The 23,549-nt window shown below is 35.8% G+C and overlaps 1 protein-coding gene across 1 annotated transcript; it reads left to right on the top strand.

The window, feature by feature from the left end:
* The first annotated feature begins 13,312 nt into the window (after window positions 1-13,312).
* LOC131064437 (uncharacterized) lies at window positions 13,313-23,241 on the top strand. The gene is made up of 3 exons (XM_057998579.2): window positions 13,313-13,525; window positions 13,769-14,452; window positions 23,059-23,241. The coding sequence occupies exons 1-3, from the start codon at window positions 13,313-13,315 to the stop codon at window positions 23,239-23,241; spliced, it is 1,080 nt and encodes a 359-aa protein (XP_057854562.2).
* The last annotated feature ends 308 nt before the right edge of the window (window positions 23,242-23,549 follow it).

Below are 23,549 nucleotides of genomic sequence, written 5' to 3'. Positions count from 1 at the left end.
CTCTTGATCTTGGACGAATGTCACCAGTTGAGAAGTTGATGCTTACAGTGGCAGTACAAGCTCAGGCTAGTCAATATTTGGTCAAGTTAGAGAGAGAGGACAAAAAGCTTATTTTGATGTCTATTGATGTGTTGCAAAAGGTGGTTCGGGGTGTCCAACTAGATCCCAATTCTAGTGCCTCCAATAAATTATTGCAATTGATTAATAATGTAAATACCAATTTTGATTCTTTGGAGAAGTCTACCACTAAGCGAGTATTAGATAGATTCAAGGAGGTGAGAATGCAAACATTTCGGAAAATGATAGAGGATGACAAAGTCTAATGAAATAAAGGTTTGCAAACAATCTCTGATGCATTGACAGAAGGTAGTAAAATGTATGTTTTGTCTTATTTTGCCAAAGTTCATATTAGATATAGACAAGTAAATAAATATTTGTCAGGGTAAACTAGCTGGTATTTCACAATCTTTTGATTCTAATGTAGCCCTAACTAGTAGTATTGAAGGGAAGATAATGGCTCTCAATGATAAGATCTCAAGCCTTAATGCAGATAAGGACAAAATTTTGAGGAGAGATGGTGAACTCCAGAATTTGATTACCCCTCGGATGGACACCATGTTGAGTAATAAGGTTGATTGTATGAAGGCTATGGGACAAACAATTCCATCTGAATTGAAGGATGTAGAGATTCATGCATATGTTTTTACTACATTCATTATAGTTTTGGATAGCTTAAAGAGGATGGGATACTCACCTAGGATTTTTGAAGACTATTTTTGCTGATATCTTCAAGTGCATGTAAAGTCTCTCTGGTAGATATCCCTGTATATAAGTTTTGGAAAACACCCCATCTTTGGCATTATGATTAAAGGGGGAGAGTAAAGGTGAAAAATGTACAGTAGAAGAATGTAATGTATAGAGCATGTTATAGGTTTTTGAGTTCTTTGTCTAAGGGGGAGCCTTAGAATTTTTGATAGCAATTTTGATCCGGTATCCAGGTTGTTTCAACACTGAGTCATTTTTTCATGAGTGTTTCCATCAATGCCAAATGGGGAGATTGTTGGCAATTGACACTCATCCGGTGTAGTTGATGCTTGATTATTGGTTTAAGGGTTTTCATTGATGGAAACTCTTCTTGGAATTCTATCCGGTAGCTATAGATCTTGATAACCCAAAGTGGATGTGAATCGGTAACCAGTTAATCGGTAACTTAGGTTGAGCAAAGCAGTTTTGGTCTAGAAGTTTTTCGATGATTGTGGTGTTATGAATCATGCATGGGATGATAGGGCTGATATAGAGTCATCATTTTTCATATTTTTGGTGATCCACATTTTCTTTTGGTGATCTGGTCAAGCCGACTCAATTTTACATGTTACATTACAGGCCGACTTGATATTTGTCTATTTTGTGATTGACGACAAATAAGATCAGTGCAGAAGATTTTTTTGATGTATTGTATGAGGTAGTATGAGTGAGTAGTGATCGAGAATCCCTATTGGTGCATTTTCACGTGCACATTCTTGATCTGGTAGTTAACTGAGATAGAAAACAAAGTAGAGTAACAAAGGTGGTACAGTCAAAGTTTTGCACTTAAATGGAACTCATCCAGGCATTGTTAGATGCTATTTTGGAGTTCTTTCATTGTAATTCATCATTGTAGATGATCTATAAGGTAGTGAGCCTTTCAGGGTTGTATCGCTTATTGTAATTAAGTTGTAAGCTCTAGGCAGTATGCCTGAATTCTAGTGCATTCCCCTTCATGTGATATTATTTTTCTACTGGCCATAGTGGAATAATATTGTGGGTTCAAATCCCACCGTGGTTTTTGCCATTTGGGTTTCCATGTAAAAATCTTGGTGTTATGATTTTGTGGTTGATTGTTCTGAGTTTTTGCATTTCAATTTCATGCTTATGCTTTTGATGGATTAAGGTTAAGTAAAAAATTTAATGGTAGAACATTGATTCACCCCCCCTCAGTATTCCTTGATTCCAACAAGTGGGTGTACTAGTAGGTGCAAATACAACTCTTCAATCAAAGAAAAACTATACAGTGAAGCTAATTGATAAATGTCAGGATACATTGAGGGTTTTGGATATAATTGCCAAATAGCAGGATCAATCATGAATTTCTAGTAGAGAAAATTTAATGCACAGGGCATTGAATGATAAAGCTTGAAGACATAAGAGATTTGACTATGAGAAATAATAGTGCAAAATCTTTACCATGGTTTTCAAGATAGTTCCATGAGCAATAATATATATAAACTCAGTGAATATTCTGTCACAACCAAGAGGTCAAATACAAGAGCAACATACATCATAAAGGTATTGAGTAGTGTCTTCTTAATAGTCATCAAAGTTACAGTCACAATGAGCCTCAAAGATAACCATGCGATTAGGGTATGAATGATTACAATAAGTAGAAAATGAAGGTGTAACAATCACACTATTATAGAGATCATCAAATGCGAGACAATCATCTCAAGCTAGAGATGCCTTCAAGCAAGGCATCATGATAAAGAGAAAACAGGCTATTTGTAATAGAGTAGCTATGTATGCTATTAGGACAAAACCATGAGGATAATACAATTTAGATTTAAAACACAACACAATGGCAGGGCTATAGGATATAGAATCATGTAAGAAAAGTGGATGCATCATTACTTCAAGAACCATGTATTGAATCATGAATAAAAAGGGCATGATGGTCTTATCTCACAAAATACAGGGGTATTACTAAAGATACAATGTCAAGATTTGTGTATATTCCATGACACAATAGTGCCTTAAGCGTTATAGAAATCTTCATGGCAAATACAATGATCAAAGCAATAGAAAAATATGCTATGAATAGTTTTTCTTAGTAATAAATAAGAAGAGTAAGTTTTTATTTTCAGGTAAAGAGGAGGAATCACTGTTAAGTACAGTGAAGAATAGTCATAGATCTAAATGCAATCTAAATAACAAAGGTTGATTAGCGAGAGAGGGTTTCAGAGTTTTAGTCATAAGGATGATGACAAAGATAGAAGGAGCAATGTCATAAAATACAAAAAAAAAGAGGGAATAGTGCCCTTAATCATTCATAGCCTGGTAGATTTGTTTTGTCCATACACAGTGAAATTGCAGTAAGATTCTTCCCTTGTTGCTGCTCTATACCCTAAATGAGCATTCCAGTCAAAGGACATAAAAAGAGAGACAAGAATAGTGCAATAAAAAGATATTAAATACAATGATCATTTTTATTGTCATAATACAGTGAACGTAGTCCGAGTAGATAAAGATAATGTTAGGTCCCATAGACAACTGATTCACCCCCCCCCCCTCTCAGTTGTCTCTGGGACCTAACAATTGGTATCAGAGCATAGTCCTCTTTTGCAGAAGTTTAACAGCTTGAGGAGATCCAATGTCTACTAACTATTTCAGGAAGGACAGTCCTAAACTTGATGGAACCAACTATGGAATATGGAAGATCAGAATGGAGACACATCTAAATTGCATTGGAAAGGACATTTGGGATGTTACAAAGAATGGTTATACTACGTCTGTACAAGGTCAGCCCAGTCCAGCTAACTTGACAAAAGATGAGGAAAATGATTGCAAAGCAAGAGAAGCACTTTTGAGCGCATTATCAGATCAACAAATCATGGGACTATCAGATAGGTCTACTGCTAAATCTATCTGGGATCATTTGGAAACATTGAATGAAGGAGATTCCACAGTTAAAATTGCAAAACTTGAACGCTTCTGAGTCAGGTATGAACATCTGAAAATGGAAGAAGATGAAAGGATTTTTGCTTTTATGGAAAGAGTAAATGAGATTGTTTTGGGTATTAAATGTTGTAGAGGAACCTTAAGTGAGGATGAAATTGTTTCAAAATTTCTAAGAGGATTGCCACTGGCATATAAAATAAAGATTAGTGCATGAAACATAAACACAAAGTCATCCACAACACATAACACCGATGTTTGTATGTGGAAACTGTTGGTATTTTGGTATGGTTTTGTCATTGATGTCAACACCTACTAAATACACCTACTTTGGAGATCCAGCAACATTCACCGGCAAACAGTAAACTGTGCAACAGTTACTGGTATATGGTTCACCAGCAGGATATGATGTTCACCGCTACCTACAATGACATGGAAGACACTTGGTAATATCGAAGACATCATGTGGACACTTTATGTTGAAGTAATAATCATTGGTATACTCTTATTTGCATATTTTCTTTTACCGACAAATAAGTCCAGGTTATCTAGGGTTTCACTGGCAGGCTTATCTTTTCCAGATCAGCATGGCATGCTATGGAGATGATTTATTATTGTTGTAAATGCATTAAGTTGACATGTTCAATCAGTTATTGCATCGGATATTGTATTATTTGTAAAATGTTTTTATTGTAATATCTTGTAGAGCCGACCTATTAAAATTGGTCTTAGGGTATGGTATAAATGTAAGATCTTATTTGTAAGATCAAGTGTGGAATGCGAAAAAGAATTGTGTGAAGGTATATGCGAGATCAAGAAGAGGTATACACGAAGACATCATTTGAAGGTGAAGTTAGGTTTTTGCAGAAGCATATCAGCATTACACTGGTACTGAATCCAGCATATGAAGATGCTATTTTGTATAGTACATTCTTATTGGATTTAACCATCCAATTGTAGTCAGTGTGACTCCCATTTGTGATTGAGCAGTGAGCTCTAGGCTGTTGGCCTTTCTGCATGTGCAGACCCCTCTTTGTACACTTACTATCTACAGTAGTATCATCTGATTGTGGGTAAGGTTTCCCACCGTGGTTTTTCCCCTTAGAGGGTTTCCACGTACAAATATTGGTGTCATGTGTTGTGGATAACTTTGTGCTTATGTTTCATGCATTAATTCTTTCCGGTATAGCAATTTTCTGTTAACATTGTTTACCGGCATAATTAATTGTCTTACTGGTATTAAGCATTAAGTTGGTTAATAAGTTTTTGGTTTGAATTTATTTGACAACTGATTCACCCCCCCTCTTAGTTGTCTCTGGGACCTACAATTGGTACCAAAGCATAGTCCTCCTTTTGCAGAAGTTTAACGACTTGAGGAGATCCAATGTCTACTAATTATTTCAGAAAGGACAGTCATAAACTTGATGGAACCAACTATGGGATATGGAAAATCAGAATGGAGACACATCTGAATTGCATTGGTAAAGACATCTGGGAAGTTACTAAGAATGGTTATACTGCTACTGTAGTTGGTCAGACTGCTCCTACTACTTTAGCAAAAGATGAAGAAAATGATTGCAAAGCTAGAGAAGCACTCTTGAGCGCATTATCAGATCAACAAATCATGGGATTATCAGATAGATCCACTACAAATGCTATTTGGGATCATTTGGAAACACTGAATGAAGGAGATTCCATAGTCAAAATTGCAAAACTTGAAAGCTTCTGAGTCAGGTATGAACATCTGAAAATGGAAGAAGATGAAAGGATTTCTGCTTTTATGGAAAGAGTAAATGAAATTGTTTTGGGTATCAAATGTTGTGGAGGAACCTTGAGTGAAGATGAGATTGTTTCAAAAATCTTAAGAGGTTTTCCACTGGCATATAAAATGAAGGTTACTTCTATAAATGAGTTGAGAACAATGCCTAATACATCAGTAACTAGGGATACATTGATTCAAAAACTTTCAGCTTTTGAAATTGAGTAATTCGGTCCTGTTACTACTATAAAAACTGATTTGGCCTTCAAAGCATCAACATCATCTTCTCCATCCTTTAACAAATCAGATTGGAGAGCCTTTTATGCAAGAGAACTTGAAGAAACCAGGAAGGAAAATGAAGAGCTTGAAGAACTTGAAGCACTATTTGCAAGAAAAATGCCACAAGGTCCAATTGGAAGTAAGTATTAAGGTAAAGCACCCTTTAAATGTTTTAACTGCAATAAGATTGGTCATATGGCTTCAAGATGCCCTGATAGACATGCTAGACTAAGAGAAGAAGCTAGAAGGACATACAAACCTAATCCTGAATATCAGAGATATACATTTAAGAAAAAAAAAGATAAATCTTGTTACATTGCTGATGAAGGTGTGACTGATGATTTTGATGAGGATCCAACAGACAACGGATGGGTCTTTGTTTCTATAACAGAAGATCAACCGGTACCTATTTCTCAAATGGTAGAACAAGCCCTAGCAGCTAAAGTTGAATCAAAGGATGACTGGATTATTGACTCAGGATGCTCCATCACATGACTGGAGACAAAGGTAAATTCTTGAACTTTCAAGAATAGAATGGAGGTTTAGTAAGATTCAGAGATGACAAATCCTGTTCAATCAAAGGTAAGGGTTCAATATCTCTTGATGGTAAACATAACACTGACAATGTCTACTATGTTGAAGAATTAAAACATAATCTTTTAAGTGTTGGTCAATTAGTTGAGAAAGGTTTTTAGTTACAATTTAAAAATGGAAAATGCAAAATCATGAATAGAACTGGTTTGGAAATTGCAACCGGTAATCAGACTAGAGGTAATATATTTCATTTGAATAACAGTGAAAAGACATGCTTAATTGCACATATAGACGAAAGTTGGCTATGGCATAAAAGACTATGTCATGTAAATTTTGATTGCATGGTAAAAATCAGTACTTCTAAGGCAGTTAGGGATCTACCTAAAATTGTGAAACCTCAGAATACAATTTGCAAGGAATGTCAATTTGGAAAACAAGTTAGAGCTAGTTTCAAAAGTATTCCAGAAAAATCCAATAATGCCCTTGATTTAATTCAGATTGATTTATGTGGTCCAGCTAGAACTAAAAGCTTACAAGGTGATATATATTTCATTCTAATTATTGATGATTATTCAAGAATGTGTTAGGTTACTTTTCTTAGAGAAAAATCAGAAGCACTTGGGAAGTTCAAACTATTCAAAGCAATGGTTGAAAATGAAACCGATAAGAAAATTAAATGTTTCAAATCAGATCAAGGAGGAGAATTCACATCTAGAGATTTTAATACATTCTGTGAAGTTAATGGAATCAAAAGACAATTATCAGCACCTCGGACACCACAACAGAATGGAGTTGTTGAAAGGAAAAACATAACTATTTTGGATGTAGCAAGAAGTATGTTATCAGAAGCAAATCTACCACATGTGTACTGGAGAGAGGCAGTAAGCACTTCTGTGTATACATTCAACAAAGTTCACATCAAAGGTGAAATCGATAAGACCCCTCATGAACTATGGTTTGGTAATACTCCTACTGTTAAGTATTTCAAAATTTTTGGAAGTAAATGTTATATTAGAAGAGATGAGTATATTGGCAAGTTTGATCCTAGAAGTGATGAAGGAATATTTCTTGGTTATTCATCTAAGAGTAAAGCATATAGATTTTTTAATAAAAGATTATAGAAAATTGTTGAGAGTACAAATGTAAAGATTGATGAACAATTCAGAGGAACTTCAAGGTATATAGACTCTGAACTAGTAACAAAAATTATGACAAATGAATCGACAATAAATCCACCAGTACAGAATGATGATCTAGTTACTCTGGTATCATCAGAGGATTCCATAGTAAATGAACAACAACAGACTAAGACACCCCGGTATGTAAGATTGAATCATTCTGAAGATCAGATAATTGGAAGCAAATTTAAAGGAGTCATGACAAGAGGAAGATTGGCAAATGAAGAGGTATGTCTTATTTCTCAAATTGAACCATTATCTGTAAATGAGGCATGTGAAGATAAATTTTGGATTAAAGCTATGGAAGAAGAATTAGGACAAATTGAGAAAAATAATACTTGGACAATAGTTCCCCGACCTAAAAATAAAAATGTAATTGGAACCAAATGGGTATTTAGAAACAAACTTAATGAAGATGGTAAGGTTGTCAGAAATAAAGCAAGACTAGTGTGTAAGGGATATTCTCAGAAAGAAGGAGTTGTTTACAATGAAACCTTTACATCGGTAGCCAAAATTGAGGTAGTTAGATTATTCTTGGCCTTTGCAGCTCACAAGGATTACAAAGTTTATCAAATGGATATCAAATGTGCATTTTTGAATGGAGATCTTGAAGAGGAAGTCTATATTGAACAACCTGATGGATTTTCCTTGACAGATGACAATGATATGGTTTGCAGATTAAGAAAAGCTCTGTAAGGATTAAAACAAGTTCCAAGAGCTTGGTATGCAAGATTGGATAAGTATCTTTTAAAGATTGGTTTTACTAAAGGAAATGCAGATAGCAATTTATATTACAAAGTAAGTAATGATGACATCTTGATTATTGAAGTATTTGTTGATGATATAATCTTTGGAGGAGAAGATGAATTATGCAAAGAATTTTCTCTTTAAATGCAGCATGAATTTGAAATGTCTATGATAGGAGAAATAAAATTCTTTTTAGGATTGCAGATTTTACAGACTGATAAAGGCATATTTTTGAGTCAATCTAAGTACTTGAAAGAACTACTTAAGAAATTTGGGATGGAAAACTCTAAACCGGTAAGCACACCTATGACTACAAATGACAAATTATCTCAAAGGGATGAATCTACACTTGTTAATCCAACTAGATACAAATCTATGATAGGAGGTTTACTATATTTGACACAAACTAGACCTGATATTATGAATGCAGTATGTATAGTTTCTAGATTTCAAAGTAATCCTAAGGAAAATCATGAATCAACAGTAAAAAGGATTTTTTGGTACTTACAAGGCACAACAAATCTTGGATTATGGTATCCTAAAGATGAAAATTTTGATTTATATGCATACACAGATGCAAATTGGGCAGGAGATGTGGATGATAGAAAAAGAACCACTGGAGGAGTATTCTTTCTTGGAAAGAGATTAGTTTCTTGGTTAAGTAAGAAATAGAGTTGTACATCTTTATCAACAGTAGAATCAGAATATGTTGCAGCAGCAACAAACTATACACAGGTACTTTGGCTAAAGCAAATGTTGAAAGACATAAAGGTAAAATGCAAGGAACCTATTACTATATATTGTGATAACACTACAACAATTGATATATCTAAGAATCCAGTATTACATTCTAAAACAAAACATGTTTCTATCAAACTGAATTTTCTAAGGGAAAAAGTTGAAGAAAAGGAGATAAAACTGGTTTATGTGAATACTAAAGAACAGCTTGCATATATTTTCACAAAACCTTTGCCTAAGGAAACTTTTGAGTATCTCAGAGATCAGCTCGGAGTGTTACCTCCACCGGTAGAGACTTAGACAGTTGATGATTGTCATCAACCGACAAAATTAAATGGACAAATCTTTTATTCTGGTATTTGATGAGGAAGCTACTTCTCAGGGGGAGTAGTTGGTATATTGAATTGGTTGGTATTTTGTATGAACTTGACTTTTTGTGACTTTGGCATTTGATGTCAAAGGGGGAGAGATATATGGAAAAACATTAGGGAGAGATGTATGAAAAATGCATTATCTTTTTGGGGAGAGATTGGTATTGAAAATAAATCTTTGGATGAACACATGTTACTCCCAGGGGGAGAAATGGAGATTGTTGGTTTTTGTACTTGGCATTTTCGTTTTGGCACTTCGATGGTTTTTCCATCTTGTGTTGCCATCAATGCCAAAGGGAGAGATTGTTGGTATTTTGGTATGGTTTTGTCATTGATGTCAACACCTACTAAATACACCTACTTTGGAGATCCAGCAACATTCACCGGCAAACAGTAAACTATGCAACAATTACTGGTATATGGTTCACTAGCAGGATATAATGTTCACTGGTACCTGCAATGACATGGGAGACACTTGGTAATATCGAAGACATCATGTGGACACTTTATGTTGAAGTAATAATCATTGGTATACTCTTATTTGCATATTTTCTTTTACCGGCAAATAAGTCCAGGTTATCTAGGGTTTCATTGGCAGGCTTATCTTTTCGAGATCAGCATGGCACGCTATGGAGATGATTTATTATTGTTGTAAATGCATTAAGCCGACATGTTCAATCGGTTATTGCATCAAATATTGTATTATTTGTAAAATGTTTTTATTGTAATATCTTGTAGAGCCGACCTACTAAAATTGGTTGTAGGGTATGGTATAAATGTAAGATCTTATTTGTAAGATCAAGTGTGGAATGTGAAAAAGAATTATGTGAAGGTATATACAAGATCAAGAAGAGGTATACATGAAGACAACATTCAAAGGTGAAGTTAGGTTTTTGCAGAAGCATATCAACATTACACCGGTACTGAATCCAGCATATGAAGATGTTATTTTGTATAGTACATTCTTATTGGATTTAACCATCCAACTGTAGTCAGTGTGACTCCCATTTGTGATTGAGCAGTGAGCTCTAGGCTGTTGGCCTTTCTGCATGTGCAGACCCCTCTTTGTACACTTACTATCTACAGTAGTATCATCTGATTGTGGGTAAGGTTTCCCACAGTGGTTTTTCCCCTTACAGGGTTTCCACGTACAAATATTGGTGTCATGTGTTGTGGATAACTTTGTGCTTATGTTTCATGCATTAATTCTTACTAGTATAGCAATTTTCTATTAACACTACTTACCGACAATTAACTATCTTACCGGTATTAAGCATTAAGTTGGTTAATAAGTTTTTGGTTTGAATTTATTTCACAACTGATTCACCCCCCCCTCCCAGTTGTCTCTGGGACCTACAGAAACCCTATAAGGGTAAAAACCACAGTGGGAAACCTTACCCACAATCAGATGATACTACTGCAGATAGTAAGTGTACATAAATGGGGCCTGCACATGCAGAAAGGCCAAGCACCTAGAGCTCACTGCTCAATCACAAAATGGGAGTCACACTGACTACAATTGGATGGTTAAATCCAATAAGAATGTACTGCTCAAAATAGCATCTTCATATGCTAGATTCAGTACTGGTGTAATGCTGATATGCTTTCACAAAAACCTAGCTTCACCTTCAAATGATGTCTGCGTGTGTATCTCTACTTAATCTCACATATACCTTCACAAGACCTTCGCATTCCGCATTTGATCTTGCAAATAAGATCTTACATTTAAACCATAACCTAAGACCAATTTTAGTAGGCCGGCTCTACAAGATATTACAATAAAAACATTTTACAAACAATATAATATCCGATGCAATAACCGATTGAACATGTCGGCTTAATGCATTTACAACAATAATTAATCATCTCCATAGTGTGCCATGCTGATCTGGAAAAGATAAACTTGCCGGTGTAACCCTAGACCTATTTGGCGGTAACAACAAATATGCAATTATGAATATACTAATGAACAAAACTCCAGGACAAAGTGTCCACACGATGTCTTCGACATTACCAATTGTCTTCCATATCATTCCAAGTGCCGGTGATCATTATATCTTGCCGGTGAACCATATACCAGTAACTGTGCAATAGTTACTTGCTTGCCGGTGAATGTTGCTGATTCTCCAAAGTGCCAGAGTTGATAAGAGTTTAGTAGGTGTTGACATCAATGACAAAACCATACCAAAATACCAACAGATAAGGTATGGAATAAGGGTTCTCAAAGTTCAAATCCTAAATACATTTCTCTTCAAGTGAATGCAATCCTTTCTTATTTCAACAATCAATACCGATAGTCACATGCATATAAGAGACAATATTAAATTTATTAAATGGAGAGCGAAAGACAAAGCAAAAAGGGTGAAAGATAGAGGTACGAGAAGCCGCAGAGTGCTCAAGAAGGGAAGTATGGAGATGATGCGGATACAGGAAAATGAAGACCTGTCAAATGGCGAATATTGGAAGTCGAATGGAATAATCCCGAAACCCCTTGCAAAGAACAATCAAAATCGGAAGGAGGCACAGAAAATAGTGGAGATAGTTTAATCCATCGCCCTTACATAGAAAAGGAGAATCCATCTGACAGCATTGAAATTGACCTAATCGAAGACATTGATAATGAAAATCTAATCTTTGAAAGTCATGCGATCATTGCAAAAATTGTGGGACCAAAATTGCCAAGGAAGGATATCCATACTTGGACTGAGGAAAATTGGGGGAAACACATAATGATTAATTTTCTTCCCAAAGGCTTCTTTGTAGCAGTTTTCCCCAAAGAAAAAGAATGAAATCAAGTTTTGTATCTCAAAAATTAGTTTTTGAACAATCACCCGTTGTATATGCACCCCTAGTCTCTGAATTTTGATCCCACATCACTAGCTGTATATAATAAACCTGTATGGATCCAATTGTACAACTTACCAATTTAATATTGGAAGAACCCTTGGAACTCTACTGGAAATTGATGAAGATATAATAGAGGGTGACCTATATACTTATGCCAGACTCAAAATCGCTTCTGTGAAGACAATTCCCTCTTCGGTGATATTACTTTCTGCGAATGGTGAATGGAAACAATAGGTTGAAGTAGAAAATGAAATTAGGGCTTGTTCGAGATGTGGAAGCCTATTTCACAATTCTAACAAATGCAAATTATTTGTGAGAAAGGCCTTTAGCCGCCCTCCCAGAAAATCGAAACAAGTTTGGAAAGAAAAAGAGAAAAAAATGGAATCAAAAACTCTGCTCTTAGAAGGACCTAAATTGGCCAATCTTGAATCTAAACAAGATGCAATCATAGCGACCCCAACACAAGATAACCCAATGGATATGAACAATGATATGCAAATATTCCCAATTGAAACCCCCCTGTAGAGGTCGCACTTAAGGAACCTGAATCAAAATCATCGGAGTCAAACAATAATGGAGATGAATTGAATTTGGTAGATCCCAGATGCATCAGTCAATCAGCCAATTCTATCCTTGGGGGTGTGAAATGCACAAGATGAAGGAAAAGCCATAAGATAGTGAGGGAGTAGAGGGCAAATGAGAAGGGTATTTTAAGTATGCTAAAATTCTTGAATCACTCCAAGGGAGGAAAGGCCTCCCTTGGGGGACGATGAGGATCATTTCATGGAATGTCAACCCCTGACAAAAAATGCTTGGTCAAGAGAACCTTGGCCAAGTTTGAAGCAAAAATATTCATTCTACAAGAAACAAAGCTTAGTAAGGATAAGGCGGTTGAGTTCATCAAGTACTGCTTCAAATGGGAAGGCATTTTTCAAGATGCCAGAGGCACAGCTGGGGGTTTGGGAATTATGTGGAATCCCTCCAAAATTGATGTACATCCTATTGCTTCATTTGACCATTGGATGGCCTGTACCATTGTTTGTAAACAATCAAACCTTTCCTACCCGCTATTTAATATTTATGGACCTATAAAGACTGAGGAAAAATTGAAAGTTTGGACTGAAATCACTAATCAAATTAAGTTGTTAGAAATGGGAATGGTCATTGCTGCTAGAGATTTCAACGCCCTTTTGGGCATTGATGAGAAGGTGGGAGGTCTCCAAAAACCTTCAAAAGTGGAGGATTTTAGAGATTTTGTATCGAATTGCAAGCTGGTCGATATTATTCCTAAGATTGGTAAATTCACATGGACTAATAAGAGGCTAAAATTTGCCAATATATCTGAAAGACTTGACCGATTTCTGGTGGGTGAGAGCTAGATTAGTTGCAATTATTCATTGGAAACTAAAATTGTCCCCCAAATTGGGTCGGATCATCTGCCAATATCCCTGTCCATTGCCCAGGACAATCGCAACAAGAAGAATATCTTCAAATTCTTGAGCATGTGGTGGTGGGATGAGAGGTTCCTTGACAATCTAAAAGTATGGTGGAATGAAGGTAATATCTATTCTAGGTCTCCTAGCTTTAAATTTGTTAAAAGAATTCAGTTCCTGAAGAACAAAATTAAAGATTGGAACAAAGTGTCATTCAAAAATGCATTTGTGGAGAAAAGTAGAATTGAGGATGAGCTAGAAGAAATTGGAAATCGGGTAATGCAATTCGGTATGACCAATGTTGAATTGGAATTGGAGAAAAAACTTAAATCACAGTATATGGAAATTTTAAAGCGGGAGGAACTGTATTGGAAAGATAAGGCTAGGGAACTATGGATTGCTGAGGGCGATCTCAATACTAAATTCTTTCATGCTTCTTACAAGGCTAGAAGGATCAACAACAAAATATTCTCAATCAAAGATGAGAAGGGGATTTTGAAAATTGAGGCCAATAACATTGAGCTAATTGCTCTCAAGTATTACATGGATATATTAGGGGGCACTGAGCATGAGTCAGATTTAATACCAATGATTGAGGAAGTAATTAATCCTCTGATTTCTAGCTCTGATTGTGATATGTTACTTGGTCCCTACTCTTTGGAGGAAATTAAACATGCCACATTTACATTACATCCCAAAAAGGCACCTGAACCGGATGGCATAATGACAGATCTTTTGAAAAAATGCAGGGATTTCATGGGAAAGGATATTTGGAATGTGATTGAGGAATTCCGAAAAAAGCATAAATTTGTGAAAGAGATCAACCACACTATTATCACACCTTTTCCCAAAAAACAGGTCTGTGAATCCATGTCTAAGTTCTACCCACTATCATTATCCCCAAAAGGCACCCGGACCGGATGGCATAATGATAGATCTTTTTCAAAAATGCAGGGATTTCATGGGAAATGATATTTGGAATGTGATTGAGGAATTCCATAAAAAGCATAAATTTGTGAAAGAGATTGACCACACTATTATCACACTTATTCCCAAAAAATAGGTCTGTGAATCCATGTCTGAGTTCTGCCCAATATCATTATGCAGCACTATCTACAAAATAATATCCAAGGCCATGGCTGAAAGATTGAAAAAACTGCTACCAAAACATCATGGACTAAGAAATTGTAGACAACATCATTCTGGTATCCGAAGTCATACACTCACTCCATAAAGATAAATTGAAAGGCATGGTTATCAAACTCGATTTTGCCAAAGCATATGATAAAGTGATATGGAATTTTCTTATACAAGTCCTTGACAGATTTGGGTTCCCTACTAAGTGGCTTGAATGTATAAAGTTCTACATTAGCACTGCGAGCTTCTCCATTCTTGTTAATGGCAATCTGAATGGGTTTTTTGGTGCCACAAATGGTCTGTGACAAGGTGATCCATTATCCCCTTCACTCTTCATTCTTATGGCTGAAGTCTTGGGGAGATTAATTAGGAAAAGACATAGTGAAGGCATTTGGCGAGGAATCAAAGTTCATGATCAATTTGAGGCCAATACACACTCCCAATTTGTAGACGATACAATTGTATTTGGAGAAGCATCCTTACGGGAAGCCATTGGTATTAAAAATACACTAGAGGAATATACAATGGCATCAAGACAAGTTATGAATAGAGAAAAGTCCCAACTACTATTTTTTAATACTTCTAAGACGATTTAGATGAGAATTGCACCACATCTGAATATAAAAATTGCTGAGCTCCTGATCAAATATCTGGGGATTCAGATTGATAGAGGTTGTCGACAATCCCAAATTTGGGATGATGTTATTGTCATGCCTGTGAAGTATATACCTATTCCTGCAACACAAAACACTCAATAGATCATTATAAGCATGGTTAGCAAATAAGGCAAAGAAAGATAAACCATAACTAATCGATCTATTGCCTCCTAGTAAATGCGAGTATGAATTTTTCTCTCAGATTTGGTTATGCAAATTCCAGTGACTTGACTTCACTTAAATGGAGGATTTAAATGATAAATAATGCATTTAAGCAAGCAATGATAATGATTAAACTACATGATAAGAAAATTAAGCTAGAAATAAGCTAGATTTAAGCTAAAATTGATCATGATAACAATGCTAAAATGCTAAAATAAGATTGCATATGCCTATATTAACAATGCTTGCATGCAAAATGAGATGGGATTCAGGATCCTTTGAACTCCAAAATGGGGTCTATTTATAGGATATCCAAGGCCAGGGGTGAGGTGGCAGGAATCAATGGTCAAGATTAAGTCTAAAGATATCAATGGTTAAATTGGAGGAGGTTGGCAAAGAGGTTGGATGAAAGGGAACATTTGTCATCTCTATGGTGACAAGTGTCAAGAGGATTCTAGAAGAGGTTGGATTAAAGGGAACACTTAGTGACAAGTGTCACAAAGCTTTTCTCATGAGAGAGCAAGTGTCTAAGGAAAGGGGACATGGTGGTTAGGATGTGCAAGCTAAGATGGGGTTAATTAAACCCAAGGTTAGATGGAATGAGTTAGGTTTAGAAGGGGTTAGGTTAGGTGGTTAGAAGTTAGGATAATTTGAATTTAAAAATTCAAATAATAGGAAAAGGCTAATTAATCTCAACAACTCATTATTGATTTGTTTTAATTAATTATGGGATTTAGAAGAAATGAATTTGATGATGAATTTGATGGAGGGAATTAATTAATTAAAGGGGATTATTGAAATGAACCTATTAAATAAATCCTTAGATTTATTAATAAGTAGATGAAAAAAGGGGAATTTAATCAAATTGCTTAGTGAATTCAATTAAATTGGGAAGGGGGATTAATTAAATAATTGCTTATTTAATTAATTATCTTCAGACCATTTTTAGGTGTATACATTTTGCCCCTCTTTGAAGCGAGGTGTGATGAGGCGTTGATTCAAAGAATAATCTCATTTTGATGATGATATTGGTTCGATAGGATGCCCCAGCTATTGGTTGATAAAATCCGATATGATGATGCCCCCTCGGGAGATCAATTGAGATAATTGATTTGTTGGAGTTTTTTGATTTTTTGCGAAATTGATATCCTGATTAGAAATGATTTGATGTTTGCAATTGTGGTTGATGAAAATGCAACTTCTTTGATCATGATGATTGATAGATTTTGATAAATTTTGATAGGTTCGATTAGTTTGATAAGATCAAGATTTAGTCTGGTTTTAGGAAAGATACCCCCTGTATAAGACAAAGATGATCATAAGTATTTGGTTTCAGGAACGATATATCCTGTATAAGACTTGATCAGAAGTGTCTGGCTTCAGGAAAGATACATCCTATATAAGACATGATAAAATAGATCAGTTGCGATCGATTGGTACAATTGATAAGGTTGATTTGATAAAGAACTAAGAGTTTGTTGATATCAGGTTGCTAAATGATTTAGATATGTTGATGTTGGTTCATTTTGAGAGGTAGCATAATATAAGATTTTCACTGGGTCGACAATATCTGGAGAGATATGAGTCATCAGTCTGATTGTGTATACACTTAAGATGATACCTTGATGATTCCTGTGATAGATTTAACCTTGGATAAAAGGAGCATGTGGGATCCCATGAAAGAATGAAATGCAAGCTAAATGCAAATGCAAATGCAAAACTACGATTGAACTAGTCACTAGATTATTGCGTTTTTGTCATCATTGAACTTTTTAAATGTGGAAAGTGAGTGCAAACATCGATGGTATAATTAAACCATGATGACCTGAGCACTTCTTTCCTAGATTTTGATATGGCAAGTTAGCACAAGCATCAAGGTATAATTGAACCGAGATGACCCAAGTGTTGCTTGCGTAAAACAAGTAGTATTAATCATTTCAATATGCAAATCAGAAATGTCTTCGATGATACTCTGATGATCATGTCTTGAGACAAATTTGCACACATTAATGATTAATTTTAAGACATCAGACAAGAAAAATATTATGTTTCTTCCTTGTTCCTCTAGTCAAAGACATCCTAGAGTCACTTAGAAATCATGATAGTGAAAATCAATTATAGCAAATAAAAGTTGAACAATCATATTAAAATCATTATCCAAAAGATATCATCCATGCGTTTTGACTGACTTTCGATGGTGTGATGGTTGATAATTATGATATACCCAATGATCCAAATCATGGTGAGAGAGCAGTTGTGATGCCTGCATATGTACAAAGTCTTTATTATACATATGAACAACGCTGATGGAAAATGAATGAATGCAAGCAGAAAGATGCATGGACTAATAGATGGAGGAGCTAGCCGACAGATAGCACCTATTTGCCAAGTTTTCACCATCTATTTTTATTGAACTTTTTCTCATATTTGATTTATTCTCTGGATTTTCTACTTTTTCACTGTTTTTGATTTTCTGCTTTTTCACTGTTTTTGATTTTTTGCCTTTTCACTGTTTTTGATTTTTTCTACTTTTTCACTAATTTTTATTTTTTCTGCTTTTTCAGACATAAAAATTCTTTAGATGCATGCTATTGATTGGTTCCTTGAGTTGATCTCTGTCCTATGTTGATAGCTGATATGTTCTTGATCTAAATACTATTGTGATCACAAATGGACCTAACCAATTTGGTTCAAACTTTCCTTTCTTTTCTCAATCTGCCTAGTTGCGTGGATTTTCTTTTAGTACTAGTTCCCCTACTTGAAAAATTTGTGGTTTGACCCTGTGATTATAGCTCCAACACATTCTTTGCTGATATACATTTAGATGATCAAAGGCATTTTGTTTTCGCTCTTGGATTACTTCTAACTCTTACAGTCTAGATACTCGCTATTCTTCATCTGGGATGAGACCTTTTAATGGTATTTGTAGAGAGGGTATCTCTACTTCTATTGGCAGTATTTCTTCTGATCCATAAACAAGAGATAAAGGTGTGGCACCTATTGGTGTGCGGATACTAGTATGGTAGGCCCATAGAGTAGGGTTTAATTGAATATGCCAATCTTTTTCAGCATCATTCACTATCTTTTTAAGGATTTTCAGAATAATTTTGTTTGATGCTTCTGCTTGCCCATTTCCCTGTGGATAGTAGGGTGTGGAAAATCTGTGTTGGATCTTGAATTTCTCACATAGCTCTTGTACATCCTAATTCTTGAATGGTCGCCCATTATCAGTGATAATGGTCATTGGTATTCCATAGCAACAGATGATATAGTTCAAGATAAATGCAGCAATTTGTTTTCCTATGATATTTATGAGAGGTAGTGCTTCAATCCATTTTGTGATTTATTCTATAGCTACAAGGATGAATTTGTGACCATTAGATGAAGAAGGATTTATCTTTCCCACTAGATCAAGACCCCATTGACAGAAAGGCTAAGATGTTACCAAAGCATGAAGTTCTTGTGCTGGTGCATGAATCAAATTCCCATGGATCTGACATTGTTTGCATGTTCTAGCTATCTAAAAAGAATCTTATTCCATGGTCAACCAATAATAGCCCAAGCGTATGAGTTTTTTCAAAAGGGTAAGACCACTTGAATGAGTGCCACAAATGTCGTTATGGACTTCATGTAAGGCCTTCTCAGATTCTTCTTGTTTGAGACATCTTAAAAGAGTACCATCTAGACCTCGTTTAAATAGGGTATCCACAACAAGAGTAAAATGGGAGGATTGGCGAATAAAGTTTCTCTTTTGGTTCTTCGATAAGTCGGGAGGTAGGGTGTTATCTTTCAGGTATGTGTAAGTTTGACCATAGCGGGATGAATCATGCCCCATAGTGGGTGCCAAAATGTCATGTCTATGAAGTGTATACCTATTCCTGCAACACAAAACACTCAATAGATCATTATAAGCATGGTTAGCAAATAAGGCAAAGAAAGATAAACCATAGCTAATCGATCTATCACCTCCTAGTAAATGTGAGTATGAATTTTTCTCTCAGATCTGGTTATGCAAATTCCAATGACTTGACTACACTTAAATGGAGGATTTAAATGATAAATGATGCATTTAAGCTAGCAATGATAATGATTAAGCTACATGATAAGCAAATTAAGCTAGAAATAAGCTAGATTTAAGATAAATTGATCATGATAACAATGCTAAAATGATAAACTAAGATTGCATATGGCTATATTAACAATGCTTGAATGCAAAATGATATGGGATTCAGGATCCTTTGAACTCCGAAATGGGGTCTATTTATAGGATTTCCAAGGCCAGGAGTGAGGTGGTAGGAATCAACAGTCAAGATTAAGTCTGAAGATATCAATGGTTAAATTGGAGGAGGTTGGCAAAGAGGTTGGATGAAAGAGAACATTTGTCATCGCTATGGTGACAAGTGTCAAGAGGCTTCTAGAATAGGTTGGATTAAAGGGAACACTTAGTGACAAGTGTCACAAAGCTTTACTCATGAGAGAGCAAGTGTCTAAGGAAAGGGGACATGGTGGTTAGGATGTGCAAGCCAAGATGGGGTTAATTAAACCCAAGGTTAGATGGAATGAGTTAGGTTTAGAAGGGGTTAGGTTAGGTGGTTATAAGGTAGGAGAATTTGAATTTAAAAATTCAAATAATAGGAAAAGGCTAATTAATCTCAACAACTCATTATTGATTTGTTTTAATTAATTATGGGATTTAGAAGAAATGAATTTGATGATGAATTTGATGGAGGGAATTAATTAATTAAAGGGGATTATTGAAATGAACCTATTAAATAAATCCTTAGATTTATTAATAAGTAGATGAAAAAGGGGAATTTAATCAAATTGCTTAGTGAATTCAATTAAATTGGGAAGGGGGATTAATTAAATAATTGCTTATTTAATTAATTATCTTCAGACCATTTTTAGGTGTATATAGTTATAAACGCATGCCAGGTAAAGTTAGAGAATTGGAATAATAGATGGTTGTCCCAGGTGGGCAGAATCACCATGATTAAATCTGTTTTATCCGCCATCCCAATATATAGTATGCCATGCTTCAAAATGCCGGTCACTGCAGGAAAAAATCTGAACAATCTGCTCAAAAAATTTGTTTGGGATGGTGCCAAAGATAATAGGAAAATACCACTAATTAACTGGGACACATTTTTCTTAATTAAGGAAGATGGGGGAGTGGGATTAAGAAAAATGGAACTTCAAAACTCTACCCTTGGAGCTAAAATCTCATGGACAATGTGCAAAGATCCCCAGAAACTCTGGGTTAGATTGTTTCAAAAGAAATACCTAGACTCGGATGACCTTAACCAAATTATCACAGTGGCCAACTTGGGCCGGGGCTCAGCCACATGGAACTTCCTATGGGATTGGAAACATATTATCACTAAGCACATCTCTTGGTAGATTGGGAATGGTAGATCAACATTGTTCTAGAGAGAGTCATGGAATGGGTTCCCTTCTCTCTATGAAACTTTTGATGATAAAGAGTGGATTAATCTTGTCGAGGATAGTATTAGGCGACATGTATACAACTATATGGAAAATCATTAAGAAACAAGTAGTCTAAGAAAATGGAAAAGAATAGATATTGGTAATCCTGTACTATGCACAAAACTTTGGGAAGTTTTAAAAGATAGGAAATTACTAGCTTCTTGTGAAGATGATAACATAGTTTGGTGTGCCTCAAAGTCTGGGGAGTACAGTGTCAAACTGGGATATAAAATACAATGACATAGGGGTACTTGTGATGCATGGCCTCACAAATTATGCTACAGTAATAGAATATTGCCAAAAGCAGGGGCATTCCTGTTGATTGCACTACACGGTAGAATCCTTACTGGTGATAGACTTAAAACAATAGGCATCTCGGGTCCCAATCGATGTGTGATGTGTTGTGTAGACGAAGAGATAGCCAACCATTTACTCTTCAAGTGTCTAGTGGCTGAAATTTGTTGGAATTAGTTCCTCACCTAGATAAATTGGTCCACGACTAAAAATGAAATGTTCTTGGACTTCCTGCTATCATGGCCAATCAGATAGAAGTCAAGGTGGAGTGACCTATGGATAGTTAGTCCATCAATGATTGTTTGGCACATCTGGAAGGAAAAGAATAGAATAATATTCAAAGAAACATCACTATCAAATATTATGTTGATTGACAAAATAAAAGGTGCAATCGAGGAAGTGATAAATGGTAAGATACTAAAGGGTGGTCCAAAAAAATACAATAATTGGGACTACGAAATGGAAAAGCATTGGTTTCTTATAAGATTAGATAATTTTGCCCCCCCTATGAAACCAGTCGATAGAAAATCTATCAAATGGAAGGCTCCTCCTAAAGAATGGACAAAACTCAATTTTGATGGAGCTAGTAGAGGGAACCCTGGGGAATCCGTTATTGGTGTTATAATCCGAGATGAGCATGGTAAAATTATCAGTGGACTATATGAAGGAATTGGATCTGCTACAAACAATGAAGCTGAGATTTGAGCTCTGGAGGCTAGACTATGACTCTATATTCAGCAAAAGATTACACAAGTCATCATCGAAGGGAACTCACAGATTATAATAAATGGGGTGACTAAGTCAAAATTCTAGAACTAGAAACACAAAAATTGGTTGCCACTAATAAATAAACACCTCAAATCAATCAATAGCTATGAAATAAATCATGTGTATCGTGAGGGAAATCAAGTTGCAGACTTTTTGGCAAAGCTTGGGATCAAAAGGAAAGGAGGTCTCATCTCTTTCAATCATGTCTCGACCGCCAATGATATAACAAGACAATGTGTGAAGGACTTTTGTACTTCCCCATGATAGGGTATTGGATAACAAAACAGCCTTAATAGGATCCACACCTGTGTTTGGGTTATAGGTGGTAGTGAAATACAACTTTGAAATGTGCAGATGAGTACAAATCTAGGTAAAAGAGGTAGAGTGCATATGCTCTGATCATGATTTTTAAAATTGACGACAAATTGATTCATCACATGGATATGTCTTGGCCTATGCAATTGGGAAGTACTGGATGCAGTTGGGGACATGACTTTACTATGAGATTGCCCAAGTGCAGAGTTAGAATCTAGTGGATTTTGTGGAATGATGATAATTGGGAACTGGTTCATGCTTATCTCCATAAATACTTACTAGAAGATTGGTCTCTCAGATTTGTCTATGTTGTGGATGCAAATGGCTCATTTTGGAGATATTAGCTGTGTCAAATGTAGCAATGCACTGGGAACACAACTTAGAAATTTATTTATCACTAAAGACTTCATTTATGATGCTATTCGGGGATTAATTGGCATCAGTCTCAATTTTGAAAGGCACTAGTGTGATGCTACTATCCTGGAGGTGGCTCTTATGCCCATGGTCAATGTCATAGATTCAGGGGAGTGTACGGTGGAGATTTTGGATGGCTTTGTGAAACCATTCATCATGGACTATGTGGCTAATGACATCCCAAGTCTTGAGGAGGGAACCAAAGTGAGCATACTAAAGGTTTATTTCTAGGTCGAGGAGTACTTACCCTCAGAACTAGAGGATGCCCCTGAGGAAAACGATGAGCATGCTGTGAAGGATAGTGATGATTCTGTGGATAGCAAAATCAGGTGGGAGATGGCATGGCAAGATGTGTGGCTGGAGGAGCGTGAGTGTCTGAAGGTGTTTGGGGAGAATGCATGGGAAGTGTTCTGATGCATAGTGTTCAATGGGAACATGATGCTATTCAGAAATTTAATTAAAGCTACAGAGTGGTGGCTTCCTGAGCAGTCCACCAACAATGTCATTAGTATTGGTGAATATGCGACGGTTATCTACCAAGCATAAAGTGGAGATATAAAATTTGGCTCTGGTGTCTGTGGACTTTTGTTCTCTTTTGTATGGAATGTTTGGTCATTTGAAAGATGCATCTAGCTGACACAGTGCTATTATGCTGGATGCTCGAAAACTTGATGTAATTTTCTTTTTAAAGTAATATAGGGAACTATCCCTATAATGATAGC

The sequence above is a fragment of the Cryptomeria japonica genome, chromosome 2, assembly GCF_030272615.1.
Source record: "Cryptomeria japonica chromosome 2, Sugi_1.0, whole genome shotgun sequence".
NCBI classification, from domain to species: Eukaryota; Viridiplantae; Streptophyta; class Pinopsida; order Cupressales; family Cupressaceae; genus Cryptomeria; species Cryptomeria japonica.
Note: the sequence above shows the minus strand (reverse complement) of the source record. Positions and strands in the feature narration are given on the sequence as shown.

Excerpts from the sequence above, each read along its gene's own strand:
- LOC131064437 (XM_057998579.2), top strand. The coding sequence starts at position 13,313 with ATGGGAATGGTCATTGCTGCTAGAGATTTCAACGCCCTTTTGGGCATT. Across the intron at positions 13,526-13,768 it reads AAAGACTTGACCGATTTCTG|TTCCTGAAGAACAAAATTAA; the intron begins GTGGGTGAGAGC and ends AAAAGAATTCAG. Across the intron at positions 14,453-23,058 it reads CACCTTTTCCCAAAAAACAG|GTCGAGGAGTACTTACCCTC; the intron begins GTCTGTGAATCC and ends GTTTATTTCTAG.